Source organism: Hemibagrus wyckioides, linkage group LG01, assembly GCF_019097595.1.
Source record: "Hemibagrus wyckioides isolate EC202008001 linkage group LG01, SWU_Hwy_1.0, whole genome shotgun sequence".
In the NCBI taxonomy this organism is placed as follows: Eukaryota; Metazoa; Chordata; class Actinopteri; order Siluriformes; family Bagridae; genus Hemibagrus; species Hemibagrus wyckioides.
In genome coordinates this window covers 21,962,379-21,984,333 of record NC_080710.1, presented here as the reverse complement: position 1 = coordinate 21,984,333, position 21,955 = coordinate 21,962,379, and the positions used below count along the sequence as shown (strand labels likewise).

General features: G+C 39.5%; 1 protein-coding gene across 1 annotated transcript in view; it reads right to left on the bottom strand.

Moving 5' to 3' along the window:
- Positions 1 to 21,955, bottom strand: part of si:dkey-22o22.2 (neural-cadherin) — a 110,926-nt gene that overhangs the window by 13,610 nt on the left and 75,361 nt on the right. Inside the window, exons 13-22 of the mRNA XM_058384834.1 lie at positions 15,503 to 15,752; positions 14,542 to 14,669; positions 13,119 to 13,305; positions 12,703 to 12,846; positions 8,318 to 8,601; positions 6,335 to 7,952; positions 5,729 to 5,822; positions 2,954 to 3,138; positions 1,696 to 1,931; positions 205 to 482 (exon numbers count right to left, since the gene is read on the bottom strand). Of these exons, the coding sequence (XP_058240817.1) occupies positions 205 to 482; positions 1,696 to 1,931; positions 2,954 to 3,138; positions 5,729 to 5,822; positions 6,335 to 7,952; positions 8,318 to 8,601; positions 12,703 to 12,846; positions 13,119 to 13,305; positions 14,542 to 14,669; positions 15,503 to 15,752 (3,404 nt within the window). The remainder of the gene's footprint in view (positions 1 to 204; positions 483 to 1,695; positions 1,932 to 2,953; positions 3,139 to 5,728; positions 5,823 to 6,334; positions 7,953 to 8,317; positions 8,602 to 12,702; positions 12,847 to 13,118; positions 13,306 to 14,541; positions 14,670 to 15,502; positions 15,753 to 21,955) is intronic.

Sequence of the window (21,955 nt, the reverse complement as noted above, 5' to 3'; positions counted from 1 at the left end):
AATATTGAACATTTTCACAACATGAGTATATTATAAATCACAATATTTAGTGTGGTTAAAAGTATGTTTAGCTTATATATGTTAAAGCATTATCATTAAATATTTAAAAGGTAAAATGTAGAAAAAAATGAATGATCAGCTTTTTATAAAAGTGCACTGTGATACCACTATATCAATACATCATATTGTCCACACTGATATTACCTGTAGCCCATGTCTGTATCCACACAAGTGCCTCCATTAAGGCAGGGGCTGTGAGGGTAAGAGGAGCAGGACATGTGTTTGCTCTCTCTGGCCAGGCAGCCACACAGAGCTGTGACTGTGGCTGATACAGAGACCAGGGAAGTGTTCCCACCGTTCAGAACTGACGGAGTGTCACTAAACGTAACCCTGCTGGAACAGCCACCTGCGGGACTGCAGTCTGCATAGTCACACTCATCCACACCCACCTGCAGTATGCTTGCACCTAGAGCAGACTCCAACTGAAAGAGACAGAAAGACACAGATTACAGATTAGAATATTTGTGGAGTATGCAAGAAGAATGCGGAAAATTAAACACTGATGACATTACAGTATTGAACGCTAGGATGGTTTATCCCATGTACCAGTTGTTTGTCTTCTTCTCTAACTTAATGTCTATAATGTTACATCAGAGGTCCTAAACTGGCAGAAACAGAACAGATACTGACCCAGTAAAGTAATTCAGCAGATCATACTTAAAAAAAATAAAATAATCAGTAATAATTCCCGAAACTCCAAAAATGAAGCACTCCTGTTCCTTGAGCAGATGTTCCTGTCAATCACATGTATTTATGTTAATTACTTACCTGAAGTTTTCACAAACACATTTACACATTTCTAGTCTGATTAGTGAAGTGACAACAGGGCTTATTAAAAAGTCAATGATGAAAAAAGAGTATGAGAAGTATATATCTATTCTCCACTTCAAAAGTAATAATAAAGTCATCACTAATGGTTTCTGGACACAGTTCAATCACGTTAGTCAAATTTTAGTTGAGTTACCAATGTGGAACAGGTTTACATCTGAAAACAAGAACATAAAGACGGAACTTGAAAGCGAGCTTAATTTTCAATTGTGGTATCCAACTGGTTGTGTATGACAACAAACACAACATCACGGTCTACTGATATATACGGAGATATAGAGCGATTGACAGTGCAGTCCGTGCTCTGTGGCACACAAATATGAAGGTGCCTTATAAAATCTCATATCAGCTCTGAGTGTGTGTGTGTCAGAGAGAGAGAGAGAGAGAGAGGGAGGGAGAGAGAGAGAGAGAGAGAGAGAGAGAGAAAGAGAGAGAGAGAGAGATTGGCTGAAATCCATGTCCAAGGGCAATATGTCACATTCATTACAAGCCTTTGTAAAACTTTCAGAGCAGCCTCCAGCACTGGGCATAAACAAAAGTCAGAGGCTTCACATAGCTCCCACTCACAGCTGATTTACAGATCCATTTATTCACTCCCTCTGTCCCTCCTTCATTCCCTCCCTTCTCGGCTCACTGGCCATGGCTGCACAATGCTGTGATATACCTTACAAGGCCATGAAATATTCATAACACCTTACGTCACTCTCTGTATACATGTAAGGTGTTAGTAGCTGTCTGTGCTTAAGTGCATGAGAGACGTAAACATAAACTCTGCACATGTGTTTCTCTCTGTGTGATTGTTGTTACCTTGGTCTTGTGCATAGCCACATTGCCATGCAGTTTCTCTGGTTTGTAGTAAGGCGAACCATGAGCAGCAAACCACAGGCTGAGGTGCTGCTGGGTGGAATGACTGCCGTTGGCCAGGCTGAAGACGTGCACTTTATCCAGATCTGTCTGTAAGACCTCAGAGAGCAGACGCTGCAGACGCTCATACAAACTCTCTTCACCATCAGAGCCCCTGAAAAACTCCTCTGCTGTTATATCTGCACAAAATAAACACCCAGGTTTATGTACATAAATAGTGACTTCACAAAAACAATTAATGAAGAGGTGTGTGAAGGTTTATAATTATTCAAGTCATTCTTAAAAGTCTGGTAAGAGTAACCGTAACAAGTAACAGTCTAAACAACTAGATTAGTGGAATTATATTACAGTCATATATTAACAATAATTTATAACACAAGTTGGTCTGCGATTTCTCTTTTTATATTTTTTTAATATTATAGGGGTGGATATCAATATCACCATTATCAAAAAGGTTCAGAAATAAAAAACAAAACAAAAACCCAACAACCTCTGGCTCCAATTAAATACCCACAATATTTTTGGACATATTTTAACAACGTGACTAATTTTTTAATAGTTTTCAGAATTTTGATAGTTATATTAGAATTTTATTAGATTTATGCTGAAGGGTTTGTCACAGCTTTTGTATTTAAATGGATAGCCTGTAAATAGTTTGAGAACCACTGCTCCATAGTGTCTGTATAATACATGTGGCTATCACAGACAAGACTTGTTTCCCTGTTTTGAGAAAAGTTTTTCCTTAATCTGGAAGTCTAAAGGCAGTTATTTGGGACTGACAAACATTTGTGTGAAATACATATTTATGCGGAACATGTTTATGAATTCCTCAGTCACAGGCATAAACACTAAATCTTTATAATTTGTCCTTTCAGAGATGGGACATTTTTAGAGGAAAGAATTTATGGTTGCATGTTGGGAACATAAATTCAAACCCCCTTGTCCTTAGGCTACCGGTGAGTTTTCTGTTTTTCTTTCTCAGGTTGCATCAAACTTGTCCATAGTCTATGGGTACAGTGAATAAAGTTTAGCTTAAATGTAGCGGAAAACTCTTTTCATCATCATCGTCATCATCATTATCATCATCTGCATCATCAACATAATGATGTATTAATGGAAACAGAGATATTTCATAGTCCTGTTCAGAACACCACACTAGACATAATTGTTGCAGTGAATAAAAAGGAGTTAAACCACGCACTGGAGAAACGGAGCGAGCCAGCATTGAGCAGCGCCTCCTCCTTCAGCTCCTTCACTGTAATCTGCACTGTGGAGGTGACATCAGGCCAGCTCTTATCGGCTACTCGCACCTGTAGTCTGTATGTCCCAGCCGGGGTGCCACTTTTTATGCTTAGCTGACCAGAGTTCTGGTTCAGGATAAACTGCCTGTGAAACAAGAGAGAGAGAGAAAGTGAGTTAGGATGTGTATATATTGGGGGTGCAGTAGTGATAAAAATGTAACAGCTAATTAAACAAAGTAGACATTTTCAATTGCCTTTCAGCATCTTTGACCAGACATAATAATAACTAAGCAGTCCATTGAAAGGCTTTATGTTTCCGTGTTTCCATCACACCCTCTATTTCTTCAGCCCTCATGCAGAGTCACCATCCAGACTGTTGGCATTATTAAATGTCAGCTCTTCACCTGTTAGTCCATGTCTCTCTTTCACTTTTGTAAAAGAGACAGGAGTTACAGAGACACTTCCTCACTGGCTCCTGGCAATGTCCTTTAGTACAGCCTAGCACTTCAGCTAAACACAGGCACTGTCACCCTGGACAGGCTAAGCAGAGTCCTGACTCAGTTTAGAGAAGGTCACTGTGGTAATATGACAAATATGTCACTGCTGTACCTTACACGTCAAAGCCGTCTGTCTGGATACATCTAGAAGAGGGGCGTACAAACTTTTCAATCCAGCCAGCAGGATCACTTCATACCTTCAGTACCAACTTATGAAATTTAATTAAAGTCATAATAAAAGCCTCCATAACGACCATATCCCATCCTAATTATAAAAACTATTTTGCTTGAAGCATACCTTTCTAATCAAAGCAAATGTGTTTCTTCTTACTCTACCACCCACCAGCACTACTCATAGTTTCCCTGGTACTACTTGACTAATGTTCATTTCCTGTGTAGACACTGCATTGGCGTAGAACATTTTATTTAAGGTGAGAAACATAAGAATCACCCATATGACCAAAAACTAATAGTATTCTCACTAAAAGTTAACTTTCTTGCCCTGTTTGACCAAAAATTAAACGTGAAACGATCATGTATTAGTGTTTAGTGTCAAAATTTAGCAAAAACACTGAGCTTATACCCTTTGAGTATGTAACACTACTAAACTGTAGCAGCACTGTGTGTGCTGGCTCAGAAGCTGTGCAAAAAAAAGGAAAACAGACTGAAAAACAAAAAACAAAAAAACACAGACACTTTTATCGGTCACTTTGCCTTCTGTCGCTGGCTGCGTTCCAAAGTGCACATCAGTGCAATAAAATGTATAGCAAAATTGTAAAGTGGTAAAGGCTACCTGTTACCATAGAGAGCATTTTATTTTGTATACGAGCATGCAATTTAGACCAAGGACTTTAAATCACCCTCTGCCTTTGAATGAGTGAATGAATGTCGTCATGCTCCTTTGTTGTGCCAATGCTGGTGTCAATAGACAGCCTGAATCTATATTGAAAATGAACATTACATAAGACCACTGGTGTTAGACTACAAACTCACCTGCAACTTAATATATCACTTTCCATTCTGTAACGTTTGCATATTCAATACTGCTACTACGTGGGACATATACCACTACATGTACCAAGTAACATATTGCACATTCAAAAGACCTCTTTTTCTTTCTTACTATTTCTATTCACTCTTTTTAAACCTAGTTCTTAAATTTAGTTTATTTAAAATGCAGTCGAGGACAAGTGGCCGGGTTGAATCTTGAATCTTGAGTCTTATACTCTAGTTCTTGCTACAATACATCTTTTAATATATGCATACTGTCTGAAATGTTATCTTAAGCTGGTGCCTACGCCTGACACCCCTTTTCATTGGAGAGAGAGAATAATTATTAAACAATCTGAATCAGATCCATTCAAGTACATAAAATGAGTAGTCACTGTACACAACATTACAGCAGAATATCTACAAGAATATCTGTAACACATGAAAAATCATCTAATATTGATCAATAGGCAGTGGAAATGTACCTTTAAAATTACCCTACTAACACCGACAATCTGATGCAGGTAAAACAGAAGTGTTTAACTGTGTTTATCGCCCTGGACAGACACACCAAGGTCGCAAAACTCACACAGGCTGGCGTTCAAATTAGAATTTAAAAGCTGGAATCATGTTCACATAACGGCAATTGAGTTCCACGTGGCTAGTGACCTCCAGCTCCTGTGCCAAATGAGGTAATTACCCATCAAGTAAGCAAATGAAAAACTGCCAAGGTTGAAGTGATGCTGCGTGTGCCAAACGTCATGCCACACAGGCCTGTGATAAACTGCTAATCTATTCATGTGTTACTTATTCTAATTAGCAGGAGCAAACACTTTCCAAAACACCTCAAGGAGGCTAATTTTGGAGAATACTATATTCGAAGAGACAGGCCTCATCTCAGCAGACTACACGTGACATTTGTTATGTGTATGAATATTGATGCATATTTTTCCTTAGTTTTGAGAAGTGTCATGTCTGTCACAGCTTGTGCTGCAAGCTCGGTATGAAGCTTGTCACTATTTCATGTGCTGCTCATTAGAGTTAAAGTCTGTCACACATCAATTTTCTAATCAACCGCAACACATAAATCTGTGTCTCTAGAAGAAATGTGGAATTTCATTGTGATTAACTATTAAAAGCATCCAATATAACATAAAATGATATCCTCCACATTGTCTTGCTCTGCTTTGTTCTCATCACTTTGAGTGTCAGTTGCCAGTACCAAACTTAAGAAAAAAATCAATGTACCTAGGGGGCCTGTCTTCAAATTTGTAAACCTTTTCACTCCAATCATCAATGTCAGGGGATTGAACCTGTCCAAGTACAGTGGTAGGAAGTGTACCTGCAGAAAAAGCAACATACATCATTATAGAAAAGTCACCTCGCACAGACTGCAATACCTGAGGCTATGTGTGTTTGTGTTTGTGTGTGTGAGGAAGGATAGTAGAAAGATTCAGCCCTATCTTTTTTTTTTGGAGAAAAAAAATGCTCATCTCATTGGCAGATATGGACTTGCTTAAGCTGCAGGGTAGTGGGGCAATGCTATTAGTTACCACTTCTCCACAAGGCTAAACAGAAAACTTCAATCCTGTTAGGCATGAAATCAACAGCTTTTAAAATGACTCCTTTTTATGTGCCTATTAAAACCAGGACTTAAGTAAACTGCATGTTTTCAGCAACGCGGTGAGTTCTTGTTAGAAGGAAACACTCTAAATATACATAAAAACCCAAACCATATTTCCCACTAAGGTTTGTGATGAGCCAACAGATGGTGTTAAATGCTAAATGAATGCTGTAGAATTTGACTGTAAGCACTCAAGCAAGGTAATGGATCAACATTTCACAGAAATGTACCTTCATAATTGTAGACTATAAACTCTGAGTGTCCAGGTGCATGTGGGTGGTCGTTCTTATCCCCAATTATGACAGTCAGTGTACTGGTGGAGCTCATTGGAGGAGAGCCACTGTCAGTCATCAGAATTGGAAGTAGGTACTCTTTCTGCTGTTCCCTATCAAAGGTGCGAAGGGCTGTTATCATGGCGCTGCCATTGCGCAGATCGGTCAGGTTAAAGTTTGAGGCATCTGAAGTGATCATCAGCAGGCGAATGAAAAAAGGCCCTGCGTTAGGTGAGCTGTCTTTATCTATGGCATGGAGGAGAATGGAAGTTTCATTCATATGGACAAGCTGTGGTGCAATGGTGTTCTCCCATACAATGGGGCGGTATGGCACCTCAAACTCAGGCCCATTATCGTTAACATCCTGTACAGCTACCAGAACAATAGCAGATCCCGTGAGAGAAGGGTTGCCCATGTCTGTAGCCAAGATAATCAGCCTGTGTTGAGATACCTTTTCTCGGTCCAAAGAGTCCGCTACCACCACCCACCCACTCTTATCCACCAGGAACTGCTGAAAGGGGTCAGACTCTGGGGCAATGCTATAGGAGAACTTTCCATTCTGCCCTGAATCCAGGTCCATGGCAGTCACTTGGGCTACAATGGTGCCCAAAGGAACATCCTCAAACATGGACCCTGCATCATAGAACTGGGGAAAGAACACAGGTGCATGGTCATTTGAGTCCTCCACTTGTATGACACAATATGCCAAGCTATAGAAGTCTGCATCTTCCACTTTGACTGTAAGATTAAAGGTGCGCTCATGGGGCTTTTCAAAATCAATTTTCTTCTTCAGCCGCACCACACCCTGTCGATTCCCCTTGTCTGTCTCAATAAAGAACTTGCGGTCGTCGTCTCCACCTATGATGCTGAAAGTCATCACAGAGTTCTCTCCCTCATCCCCATCTGTAGCAGCCACTGCCAGCACTTCACTGTTGATATCCAGATCCTCCGCCATGGTGGCCATGTAGACTCTCTGTGTGAACACTGGAGGGTGATCATTCACATCTGAAACTATAATCGTGGCTGTTCCAGTCCCAGAGAGGCCACCTCCATCCCTTGCCTCAACGACTACCAAGTAATGGTCCTCCACCTCCCTGTCCAAAGATCTCAGCACTGTATAGATAGTTCCTGTAGCTGGATTGATGGAGAACAGGTTCAGATTTATCTCATTACGGACATTCTGGACAATCCTGTAGGTGAGAACAGCATTCTTGCCAGTTTTAGGGTCATCCAGGTCAGTGGCCTGCATCTCCATGATGGAAGTGTCAGCTGGGGAGTTCTCAGGGACATGGCCCACAAAGCATCCTTCTGAGGCACACAGGAATTGAGGAGCATTGTCATTTATGTCACGTACTTCTACCAACACATCAGCAAAGCCAGTTAGGCCATCACCGTTTTCATCAGTGGCCAACACTAGAAATCGCCAGGCTGAACGTTCCTCTCGGTCAAGACGCTTTTGGGCATAAATCCTTCCGGTGAGTTCCTCTATAGTGAATTCGCTCCCAGCACCCTGTCCATGTAATGAGTATCGGACTGCACTCTGGTCTGCCTCCTGGTCTGGATCTGTAGCTGAGACCTAGACACAAAACCAACAATAAGTGGAAAAATTTCCCAATAACTCTTTTGAATATCAATAACAAAGATTAATACCCACTGTAAACAATAATAGAAATTATTATACATAAAGCTAGAAGACCAAGTGTGTCAAAATATACATTTCAAAGGATTTTCCTTTGTCTACACTCTGAGCGGTCATTATTAAAACAACAAACTGAACAAGAACTCTAGTATAAGACTAGAGGCATCTAGTATATTAATACTGGAGGTCCACATCAGGTCATATGCCGTACAGGAAACCAGAAAGTTGACAATATCTTGCTTATACCTACTGAAAACTGTAAATTAGCTGTGTGTACATTTGAATGTTCAGCCCCCACTCACCTCCAGCACAGGAACAGGCAGCTCGATCAGCTCCTCTGTTACACTCGTATGATATTCTGTCTGACTAAAAATAGGTGCTTCATCGTTTCGGTTGATGATGTTGATAACCACTACTGTTTGATTCTCCCATTTTCCATCTGATGCCACCAAGCGGAGATGGTAGCGCTGCACTCGTTCATAGTCCAGTCTCTGGGCGATGAAGATGGTGCCAATCTCTGGCTCAACATCAAAGGTGCCCATAGTGTTTCCTGAGGTAATTTGGTAGCGCAGCTTTGCGTTGGCACCTGTTAAAGATGTGGAATGTGTCAGAACTTGATATGGGGTGGTGGTTATTTAGTCATCTCAAAAGATCAATCTAAGCTTTTTGGTTTTGAAAATGAGACAGAAAAGAGTTGTGCAATGGTAATGGTGCAAGGTAAAGTTGTAGGTGGGATTATGAGTTTTAAGTGGTATTATTTAAATGTAAAAATGATTGCACACATTGATGTTTTGTTCTCCAGAAAGGGTAAATGTTTCCTTAGGTACTGTGAACAAGCTGCTTCAGCACAGCTACTAATTAACATTACTAATTAACGTCAGTAAACAGAAAAGCTAAAGTTTTTAAGGCCACCAAAGAATGCCCTAAAGGAAAAAGATTAGATGAGTCACTCCTTGCTTCTACAAAGCTTTGTCATAGCTTTGATTAAGGCTAGCTCCTACGTGATAAAAAGGTGATGTGATGTAAGTCTCCACAATTAGGAGTAAAGTTTAGAGGAATTCTTTAGATCTCTAGAAAGGGACTTTCTTTTAAGTAAATATAAAATTGCCATCACACACCCTATCCGTCCAATTAAATCTAAAATTTCTTGTGACCTTTTTGGTAGCTGCGTATGCAAACATGATTAGTTCTGCTATTAATTTCTTAGGCTGTTGCCCAGCATCAGAGGTACATCAGAAGTCCATAAGCCTTTCATCCCCTTTTCTTTTCTTCTCCATCTCATCATTAAATCCCACACACTTGGTGTCACACAATCACAGGTTATGCTACTCTTTTATGTTATAGCAAATTTCCCTCTTGAATGAATAAACTGATCTATCTATCTATCTATCTATCTATCTATCTATCTATCTATCTATCTATCTATCTATCTATCTATCTATCTATCTATCTATCTATCTACAACAAATCGACTATATTTCTATATTGATCTGGACATGTTATTTGACCCTGAAAATGTTAATGCAATTTAGTATAGAATACAGGTCTCAGAAATGGCTTTTATTAGTCTTGCATGAGAGGATGTATAAAGTCTATGCAGTTTAAAAGTTTTTATCCTGTCTTAGGGCAACCAGCCTTCCTGCCCTGCCTACCCCTATACAGAAAAAGGAAAACAACTTTTACTCTGGCTCTGTTTACCAGCCTGGATCAGATTTTATGAGACAAACACCATCTGTGTGTGATCTGAGAGAATGTGTGAGAATTTCATTAAGATGTGTCGTACTCATCCTGGCCCCAGACATCAAGATTGCAGAGCATAATGTGTTCTGGCACTTGCTGGAGGCATCTCGGGTGCTTTTGCCCAAAGCAGTTTCTTTAATGACCAGCTGCCTCATATGGTGTATTTCCCTAAAGCACTATGGATTGCAAGACCTACACACTACCACCCTACACTGCACGTTGTCTAAGACTGCAAAGCTGGGATAATATTCAATTTACCTAGTGTATTCACTGTGCTCTGCTGGCCATCCACCTCAGCAAAATAACACTAGTTATGACCTTTAAGAATGATTCTAAAATTATTCTTTTTGTGATTAAGCATTATAGTTTGTACCTTTTTCCACTGCAATCTCTTACGCTTTCTTAGTACAGTTTGAGTCTACCGGGAGGGTGGGGGTTATGGCTACAGACTAAATTGATGTGTTGTTTTTTGTGTTATACTGGACTATTTTCCTTAATAAAACAATTGTTCACAAAAAGAATGATTCTAAAATTAAGATACTTTTACTAATTAATATTCATGCATCAGGCAATAATTATCCACCTTTTGATTGTAGCCAGAAAAATATAAAATGAACTGTATGCCTTCTAAAGAGTGGCAATGGGCTCCCATTTGTATTCCTGCACATGACAAGCCTGAGATATTAGCTGTCTGGAGGAACCACGTTGTCCATCCAGACACAGTAAGCTATCTTGACACCTTCACCTCTACGCAATGGCTACTGTCTCATCCATAATGAGCTTTTAGCCGCATTCACTGATTGCTAGCACTCTCCCCCTGGGCTCTCCCCCTCCTCTTCTCTCGCTGATGGTGGCTACATGCCACACCATATTTGTCAAACATGTGTACCATATTTAACAGGTGAAGCTCTGTCATGACGGCGAGAGCCCTCACAGCCCTGCATGTTTGTTTATGATGACAGATGAGCATGGGTCACCTTCTGTGCAAATGAGAATGGGAAACATCATGCACATTAATCTGTTAGCGAACCATCAAGGAATGATGGGACAGAAGTGAGGTGACATGGGGGCAAAAAGGCAGATTAACATACTGTGTTGGACAGAACAATGACCTGTCTCTAAACCTGGTTCACTCAGATGGACAGGAGCAATGCTGTGGGTATCAGTACTATATCTCAGAGGCTTTTTGGCTAAAGAATAGCCAAAGCCAATGATAAAAGCAAACTCTGTATTGCTAGGAGTCTGAGATGTTTCAGTATGTTGTGTCAGTCAGAATATTCTCTCAGAATACAAAAATAACACCTTATAAACAGCCAAGGTTTATTTCAAAGGTCAAGTATTGCTTCCCAGGAATGCATCTTCATCTAGCAAACAATGGTCAAATGATTCAGTCTGCACACTATCTTATCAGTTTTATGTAGGCACATTTTCCCTCTAGGAGCCTGTAGGGGACAATACATGATGTTCCAGCTACAAAGAAAAGTATATATAAATATCTACTTTATAATAATATATACCAGAACAAGAAGGAGAAACACTCCTGTGTTCAGAGAAAAGTCAAACTCAACAGTGAAGCCAAGAGTGAGTGATAGGAAATCTTCCAGAAGTCATGCTTGATCAGCAAGCCAACAGTTTAATAGGATCGTCTCATGTTTTATGGATTATCTTTGGTTAATACCGATAATCTGCCTGCCAAGACACCTGTGCCAAGAGCATAGTATCATGGCTGAATTTATTATCACAGTCCTTTCTAGTTAAATCCAAATGCTCTTGTCAACAACAGATTAACTCTTGAAAACACATTTTTTCACACCAGAGTTGAGTTGAGATTTCTTAATGCTACATGCCTCTAAATTCTTCATTGAGGTAGTCTTTCATTAAAATTCAATTCATATAGCTATAGATATTTTCACAAAATATGTATAAAATACAAGCCAGAGCTGACAGTGTCAAGGAAAATCCCAGAGATGGCATGAGAGGAACCACTTCTGGGTAACACCAAATAGTGAGATTACAAATCATTACCCTTCTACAGATGTATGCTATATTGAAAAAAAAAATTTAATCTAAAGTTTGTTGAAAGGATAATCAGTATGATCTGATTGTGTATGAGAGTCCTGGAATAACCACAGGAATGTCTTTACAATGGCAAGGTCTTTACAAATCTGCAGTATCCAGACGAGATTATCCTGAAACAATAGTAGGGCATAAACTGTTTCTGGGAAGTGCAAATTTTTTAGCTTAATCCATATGAAACTATCCACAGCAGCAGAAGATGAATCATGAGTGCAGAAAGCTCTAAAAAAATGCAGAGTTAGAGTACTCCTTGGGCGCAGCTACAGACTTACCAAAGCACTATTCTGTGTCACGGCATATGTGGAACCTGTCTACTTTATACAGGATATTATGTTTTGAAAATTTGCCTGAGTGCTTGGTAAAGGTGAATCTTGGCAAAGAATCACAAAATGTGTTTTCTCTGGTTCTCAGCATCCTTCCCACAAAGGGTTTACCTGTCATTACAGCAGCCTATTTTATTTATTTATTTCTTTTATAAAACAGCTTGAGACAAACAAAAGAAAGGCGCCAACATCAAATAGCTACCTCAGGGGCCTGAATGTGTCACTCCCACAATCACCATAGAGATTTGCTAACAAGCTCAGTGGGGAAAAATGCATTTTCCACCTAGGTTTACCTCACACTATGATTATTTTTCCAGCCTCCAGCTGTCAAAAATAACATTACAGATTCATGCAGTATGAGAAATCCACATTAAAAATCAGACAGGTGACAGTATCCGTAAATAAGCTGTGTTCTGTAGGGAGGGCCTAGAGCTATCTCACCTCTACACTAGCATATATGGCAGGTGCAAATTGTTCTACCAAATAAAGTTATGGAACAGGGATGGCTTTTCTGGTGTTGCCATTATGACAAAAATCAAAGGTCTTACCCTCATCTTCATCATTAGCAGTGACAGTAATGACTACGTAGCCCACTTCCTTGTCCTCCTCCACACTGATCTCGTATACAGGCTGGGAGAAGGCTGGGGCATTGTCATTTACATCTGTGACAAAAATTCTGACATAGGCTGTGTCTGTGGAGAAGGAGAACATAACTCAGCCATTAATGTCAGTGAGTAGTAGTAATAAGGATTGTGGAATAAGGACTATGCATAGTGTATGTATATAGTGGCCTTTTATGCTACATAACCTTATTAAGCACTAAATATATACACAATTAATGGTAGTGACATTACATCTACATTGTAGTAATGAGTAGAGCTGGTTACTCAGACAGGTCTGCTCTGTTGTTATTGCTGTATATAAGGACGTGGATGAATGATGAGTGATGACTGAATAAGCACACCTGAGTTGGGTTGACCCTGCTGTCCGGGCCGGGCCGACTCTGAGCTGTCCTGGGACTGAACCTCAATCAGGTAAGAGCTCTTCTGTTCACGGTCAAAGGTGGCTCGTGTGTGGATGATGCCTGTGTATGGGTTAATGCTAAAGAACTGAGAGTCTCCACTCTGGTCCTTTAGAATGATGTAATTGACCTTGATGGAAAAAAATTAAAATTTTTTCACATTATGCAAACAAAAGTACAAAAGTATTTAGAGTACAGCTGCACAATATAACAATTCGGTCAACATCATGATATAAATCCATCATGCACTTTTCTGATTATTTTCACAATTAGCATAAGGTTTCAGAACATTTACAACTTCTTTGCTACTCACAGATATTAAAACTATTTTTTTGTACCAGCCTTGCACCAGTATTGTGGGCAACAGTGCATGTTGTCAGTGTTTTTTTCTTTCCCCAATCATTTATTTATTTGTCCTTGCTAGAGAAGCAGCCCGAGGTCATATAATTCGGTGGGGCAGGAAAACATTAAATAATGGGATAGCCTCAAACCAAATTTTAAGCTGAGATGCTAACATACCTGGCTTATGCTACTATCAGGTCCCTATACCAGGCAACTGAGAATTGATTTGTGAACAGATTAATTATTTGTGCAGATGTCTCTGATTGAGAGATGTAATCTGGTCTAAAAAGCAGTGCCTGGCCATTCTACTCTAACCTCTCTCATCTACAAAGCATTCCTGCCTGCAGAACTGCCACTAAATGTTTTTTGTTTTGTTGCACCATTCTCTGTAAACTTTAGAGACTTTATTTTGTGCTTGAGAAACCCAGGAGATCAAGGGTTCATTATGAATACTGGCAGCAACAACTATGGCATAGTCAAAGTCACTGAGATCACATATTTCCCCAGTGTGAAGTTTGATATAAACATTAAATGATGCTGTATCTGTATGGCTTTATGCATTGTGTTTCTGCAGCATGGCTGAGGGGATTATTAAATGAACAGGTGAACACCTGTTCCTAAGTGTCTACTTAATATAAATGGTTAAAATCTGCTCCACCTGCCCATATGTACAAACTGCCACTGCCTTGCTACCCAAGTCTGAAATCCTCCTCAGTGCATGCCATAATTTAAAAAATAACTTATAATTAGTTTGGAATGTAAGACACATACATATTCTAAATATGTAGCACTCTCTATTCAGTCCTTGCCCAAAAAGCCTTGGCAGGAAGTTAAAGCCTAAACTCTTGGTGGGATGAGGTCATTGTGTTTTCTTCCAAACTGTTAGCAATGACCGAGACCATGAAATCAAATTCCCAACTCTACTCTGAACTGAGCTACAAATTCATCAGTCATAATTTAACAAAAGGTGTCTCAGCAACAGAGTGATGCATGCAGAGCTGGAATGTGCTCAGTGGGAGATTACCATGCCGTGAAGACCAGAGTCCAGGTCAGAGGCTGAAACCTGGGCCACTGAAGTGCCAATCTCAGCCCCTTCAGGTACTGTGGCTTCATACGTGCTTGACATGAAAAACGGAACATTGTCATTCACATCTGAGTGATGGACAGCAGAGAGAGAGAGAGAGAGAGAGAGAGAGAGAGAGAAAGAGGGCACAATCTGTTATGGCTGTACAGAGCACACACACATAACATACTGGACACTACAGATTTCATAATGATGTGCGACATGAATAAAATCCCCCTATTTCTCATGAGTGGTGCAGTGTGTGCTTTCCACATGAGAGTGGCAGCTGAGAAGAAGGCTGCTAAGTTCACAGCAGGCAGGGGTGGTGTGTGGGTGAGTGGCTGTAAGAGGAGCTTGGCTCTTCCCTGCAGAGCGCTGATTACAACGTCTCTCAAATGAGCTTTCTGAGGGCTTTTGTCTTCCTTTCATTCCATTTCAATCTCCATTTTCCCCCTAATTAATGCTGATGTGGTCTCAAGTGTTATTCCTCCCTGCTGTAGATGCTTACTGCTTCTTTGCTGCCCCATCTTCAAATGTACACACACTATCCTACTGTTTTTATTATTATTAATATAGCTAATTATTGCTGTAGATACATGTAAATCTAATCCTGACCTTAACCTCAGAAATATATATATATATATATATATATATATATATATAAATATTATATAAATATATATAAATATATATTTAGCTTTTAAATAAAACCTGCTGTTTTTTAAGAAACAATTTTCCTTATGTGGACCAGCCAAATGCCCACAAAGTCAGAGCTGGCAGATATTCCTTGATTAGTGGAGACAGTCAGTTCCCACAAAGATGTCCAGTGGCAATAAAATGTGATTCTAAATCCATATTACGGTTCTGGATAACAGTCTGTCATAGCTGACAGTACCTGTCATTGTGTTAAGTCAGTTCTTACCTGTGATGTTGACATAGACTGTGGTAAAAGAGGCGAGTGGTACTGCTGCAACATTCTGCACACGCACACGGAGGGTGAAAAAGCGAGTGGTCTCGTAGTCCAGTGGCTCAGCTACTAGAATGGAGGCCGAACTGTCCCTCCGGTTGGGTTTGATATAGAAACGCACAGGCATGTTGGTCTCTGGAACCTGACCCTCTTCCAGGTTATAAGTCACACGTGGGTCACCAAGAGGAGAGGTTGCTTTTATGGTCTGTGAGCAGAAGAGAAAAGAGTGATTTACTGTTTTAACTCCAACCACAAGAGTAGGCAGATTGTATCTATCTACCTGTCTGTGTATGTGGCTGGAAATAAATCCATGTCTGTCACTCAGACAATGCTGTTTGTTTTTTGCACCATTCTGTATAAAATCTAGAGACGGTTATTTGTGAAAATCCCAGGACACCAGCAGTTTCTTAAATACTCAAACCAGCCCATCTGGCACCAATATTCTTGCCATAATCAAAAGTATTTTTTCCCCATCCTGATATTTTATGTGAGTAATAATTCACTTCACTGCTGCCACATGGCTGATTGGATAACTGATTGGGTATCTATCTACCCGTCTGTGTATGTAGCTGGAAATAAATCCATGTGTGGTTTCTGTGGAACAGAATGAATGGCAGTGTGAACTAATTGAGTGAAATCTGCTTGGACGTGCTATAATTGTTCAGGGAGGTGATTTTTTTTTTCTCACAAGATGCATTAATGACAAAGCATAGGTGCTGACTAAAAAGTGCCACTTTTGCTTAAGTTCATGGAGGATAATTAGCATTATATGTGAAAGGGCATTATAAATCAGCAGAAATGTCAGTTATAGCACTGCTGACTCCAGCACATGAATTCATTAGGCACAGCTCACCTTTAATCCATCTAATTTCCTATTGAATTCATATTGACATTTATAGAGTAACTTTCTGCTGAAGGAGTCTCTGGACTCCCTCCTGATCGAGCTTCATCTCCATTTCTTCCCCTTACATCACTCTAAGCTAAGGCACAGAGAAACAAGCGTATCCACAAGCATAATAAGGGGACAGACACCAGTATAACACACAGCTAGCTTCACAGATTGGTAAAAATGACATTTAACTGTAAAGGTGTTATGACCTGAATGCCTTTACCAGGCTTGGGTGAAAGTAAACAGTGCAGAGTTATTAAAACATTAGTAGGAAAGTCCTCCAATTTAATTTTATCAGTGATTGTGACCAATATCATAAAACGAACAGACATGTTTTTGTGGATGTCATCATCGTTATCCAGGAAAATACCAAATTCCTGCAAGCTGATATTTCACTGTAACATATCTTGGCTTCACATTCATGGTTTCAAGTAACAGGAGAAGATTTTTCTTGGAGTAATGTTGGCAGAACAGTGAAATGGTTCTTAAGCATGAAAAGAGGTGAAGAAAAATAGTGTTGAAAGTATGATACCAAGTTTGGTTTGGGAAAATGCTATCAAATGCTACAGCTGCAAACTGTCTGTAGAGAAGCTGTGAGATGTCTAGCATAAGGGGAAAAAACATTTTACCCTAAACTACTATCAAACAACTGACACTGTAAAGTAAACACATTCCAATACAGTGTAGACGAAGGGCCCGGCAAAGCCAACACTGGCCCAAATAAATGGAAATCCAACTTCCAAGCCATCTATGGAAGTCCTGTAATATGTCAAATGTGTAATGTGGAAAAGACTGTTTGAAACCAGGGCAAGTGAGTCAGAATAGAGACAGAGAGAAATATGAAGAAGCAAAGTGTTCAGTGTAGTCAGAGCTCAAGCGCTGAGGCAGGCATGACATCCTCCATGGCCAAGGTTCTGACTGACTCTGGCAAGGACATGTTCTCAGCTGAGACACAGAACATGAACCTTAAAAGCTCTGTGGCTTGTGCTTTCTGCTTTCATGGCTCTGACATCCAGGATGCTCCCACTCCAGGCTGACCTACTCACTCACCTTTCCTGTCGTAGTCAGTTTGACAAGAGCCTGCTCCCTCGAGACACATCAACTGCTCCAGAACTGACTACCAACTTGAAATGTTAAGCGTGGAGAACAGTACAAGCAAACAACGCCAATGCTATAGTTCTACGTGAAGTGTATGTACCCATAGAGTAGGGATGCAACAGAATATGAATATATTACTAGGCCTGAACAGATAATACATTGATTCACTGTTCATGCATGCACTAATCTTATCAGCCAATCATGCGGCATGTGGCCATGATAGCCTCAGATACTTGTTCTTGACTGACAGAAGTGGAACCCAGTGTGGTCTTTGTAGCCTATACACTTTAAGGTTCAATGCTTTGTGAATGCTGGGATGTTTTTCTGCTCACCATGGTTGTAAAGACCGAGTATATGAGTTCCTATGTTACATCCTGGCATATCAAACCTGACCATTTTCTTTGACTTCTCTTGTCACCAAGCTGTTTGCACCTGCAGAACTGTCACTCAGATATCTTTTCCCCATCCTGATATTTGATGTGAACAATAATTCACTCCACTGATTCCAAATGGCTGATTGGATAACTGCATAAATGAGCAGGTGTATAGGTGTTCCGATTAAAGTGTTCAATAATGTGGATAAGAATAGGAAGTTCAGAATTTGTTTTTTTAATGAAGCCTGCCAAAACATGCACAATTAGATTTCATGGGAACTAGGTAACCATAGTATGCAACAAATAGGATATGTAAGCATGAGGTTTTTACTATTTCATGTTCAAGTTGGTAATCAGAAATGAATTGTTCATTAAAATGAACACACAGCACTGGGCAGTGCATTTACAGCATCCTTAATAACTGTCTGGTCAGGGTTGTTTACATGAGACTACATTTATTAGAAAATGTCTGGGTTATAAGAAAAGAAATATTGTGAAAAAGAAATCTGTACGAAGAAAAAAAGCAAAAAAAACTGTACGAAAAGGACTAAAAAAATCCCAGCACATATCTCTAGTTGAGAACAATTATGAGCTGGGTTTAAGGACCTGTCAGAGCAAAAAATTCACAGACCACACTGACAGTGCTGGATTTTTTTGCACAGTGTTTGCAGGGGTTTTAAGTAGTAGTAAAGTTCGTAGCATAGTAAGGTTAAAATTTCATTAAAAATGTCTCTTTGTAGCTACACATACTTCTGGTTTGGGACAATACAGAAATTATTTGCAGCACTTAACAGATAAAGATGGTCTCTGCTATACAACAGAACGATTCAGTCCTGTTGTGAAAGTAGATGCTGTATGTCACAGAGCTCTTGATAAATTGATCAGTCTCAGATGCTGTTACACAAGATTGCTTAGGAATTTGAAAGTGCACAAGATTTATAAATCTGTGCACAAGATTTATAAATCACTTTCAAATTCCTAAGCAATCTTGTGTAACAGCATCTGTTACACAAGATACTTAAAGTGCACATAAAGCACACACACAGGGATTCACCTTGTGTGCACAGGCACAGAAACCCTGACACCAGTGGAAAAGCAAGAAGCTCTTGAAGCTCACACATCACACATTTCCTCACTTCCCTTTCCTTATCCACCCACCAAAAATAGTTTTTTTTGTCTTTAGCACTGAAACACAAAATGCTTATCACCGAAGGCAAGTGATTAGCTGAATTACAAATTTTGATTGTTTTGAAAAATTCAAACTTGGCTGACCTGTGAATCCATACCTGATTAATATCCCTCCTGAGTTTATTAGTGAGCGGCACTGTGGCTTGATGAGAATGATATCCCCATTATGGCCTCCGTGTACAAGAACAAGGCCCCTTAATTATTTCCTCAAGGTTGCAATTACTGCATTTGAAAATTTGCTAATTGTCATTCCTTAGGATGATTCCACAATGAGCCGACTGATATTTACATTTTTAATTAAGAAAACAGATATACAGATGACGGATGGCAGAGGAAGAAAGAAAGAGAGATGAATAAGAGCACTTGGTGCACAACAAGGCAGCTTGGTGTACCTAATGAATGCATTATACTGTTTAACGAGCCTAATTTGTATTTAGAGTTCTAAGGATAAATTACCATGAAGGCTCCCAATGCACGGAACAGATCTGAACAGTCAGTTTCTCGACACTAGGGAGTAAACCATGCATGGAGAGGGATAAATTGGAGGGGGAGAAAATGTCTGTAATTGCACTGAAGTGCTTTGTTGTTCAAGTCATATTACCAGGAACATGACTATGTACATGTGTGCAAGAGGATGTTAGACAGAAGAGATGATAGAGTGGTCAGGACATAAACTTTCTAATGTGTACGTTTTCTAATTTTCAAGAAGTTAATTTGCTTTTCCATTATAGCAAATATGCTGATTATCTATGAAAACAGAATTCTCTTCTCAGGGCAAACTAATGTCTAATTTTGTCTAATTTCGCCTAATTTTGATCCATTCATCCGTGGTTATCATGAATCTGAATCTGTACTACTTGAAATCTATCCATTAAAAAATATCTTGAGAAACACGCTGTAGAGTTGTTCTGCTGCAGTGGTTCAATGGTGAGTAGATAAGAGCTGAAACTGGAGAGTGGTGAAGAGCGAGAAGAGAGAAAGCAAACACATGATGAATGGAGAAGCTCAGACTCTACAGGTGACCTGTAGGTGTTATCTCTATTAGCTAGAGTATGTGGACACAAATTTCAGCACACATTCAGAGTATTTGAGGCAACAGTAGCCTCCACATCTGCAAACTAACATAGCTTGAACACTTATTGCATGGTGAAAGATAAATGCTTTGAAACACAAACACTGCAGGAATGCAGCATCCATTCCCAACAGACTGCACAAGTAAGACATATACAATACTGAGATAATGATCAAAAGATGATACTCATATACTCAATTTAATGTTGGCTTTTTTAACTAGAATTTATACTTGATATTAATTGATTTACTAACAAGAAGAATATTTTACTTTTGGTGTTTACTGTATGTGCACAAGTAAAACCCCCACACCTCCCTCTAGAAAATACCCAAATCCTAAATGCACACCCCAGGGACACGTGGGTTAAAGCAGGAATAAACCCTGTGTGTGATTCCAGTCCATTTCAGGGCGCCATGTGCAGCAGGTACACACTAAGTCATACCTAGATGTCATTTAGCATAGCCAGTCTTTGGACACACATAGAAAGTAAGGTGAGCTTGTGTGGCTACCTGTTGCCTCGCCATGCTGCATCACCATGTATTACTATATGGTTATATATACATATGCTTAATTCATCAGGTTTATGTATGTGCTTACATTGTAGCAGACACAGTATATAACCATAGAAACAATATATAATTATTTGTAATACTTAACATCACATCTATAAAAGTGAAAAGTGCTTTAGCATATGGAGACATGCCTAAAGTCTAATTTGTCTGGAATTTATAACATTCTGAATGTAATATCTCAACCATGTTTTTAAGACATGGGAAAAAAACCAAACATCTTTCTTGATGTTAACGGCACATTATTCTGCCTATTTTCAAAGACTCAGAAAAGATGACAACTGTGGTCGCACAGAAGCCAGAATACAATCTTAACAATACAAACAAGCTTAAAAGAAAACAACTAAAGACATACAATGTAAATTGAGGCAGTCAGGCTCAGTAATGGACATGTCTGGTCATTGGGGATGTGACAACAAAATTCTGACTTGTTAAACTGACACTACAAAGACCACATGCCTAAAAATGAATTTCAGTTAATGAGAGACCATCATCTACAGCTTATGCTTAAAGCTAAACGAAACCATTCGGAAAAAGAGACCATTATGTTGTAGTGACATGGCGTTCACATATAGATTTAGTAAAGCAGGTTTACAAATTCCCCAGATTTAGATCTAATTCGTGATAAAAAATGAAATAGAGTTGGAATAAAGTTTAAAAGACTGTTATTTGCATGTTAGACCCATTCCTTGTGCTGCTTGGTGTGTAGGATACTGTAAAGACCCTTCAGTTACAAGTCAGAGCCTCAGCATTAACAGAAATTAGTAATTACACAGTGGTTCAGGGATGAATAAGCTGATCAGAGATGCCATACCGGAGCTCTAATATGGAATATATTTTAATCATGAAAAAGTAGTTAACGTGGTCTAGTTGTGAGTGTTTCCGTATGGGTATATAATTAGAGAGATATTTTCACGCGTGTAATTATGTATGTCTGTAAATCTGACCAGAACTAAAACCCAGGGAACACAAAGAAGCGTAAGAACCTCATTGATATGGAGATTAAGCGTCCGCAACCATGGCTCGGCACAGTGTAATTAACACATCAGATTAGTGCTGCTAAATTTAAACAACAATCTACCTGGGTACATGGTGGTGGAGAATGGTGGAGTGGGGAAAGATGGTGAGAAAGATTGATACAGGCACAGAGAGGGACGAGGGAGGGAGGAATATCAGTATTAAAATATGGAAACTATGATGCATGGATTAGACCAGGAA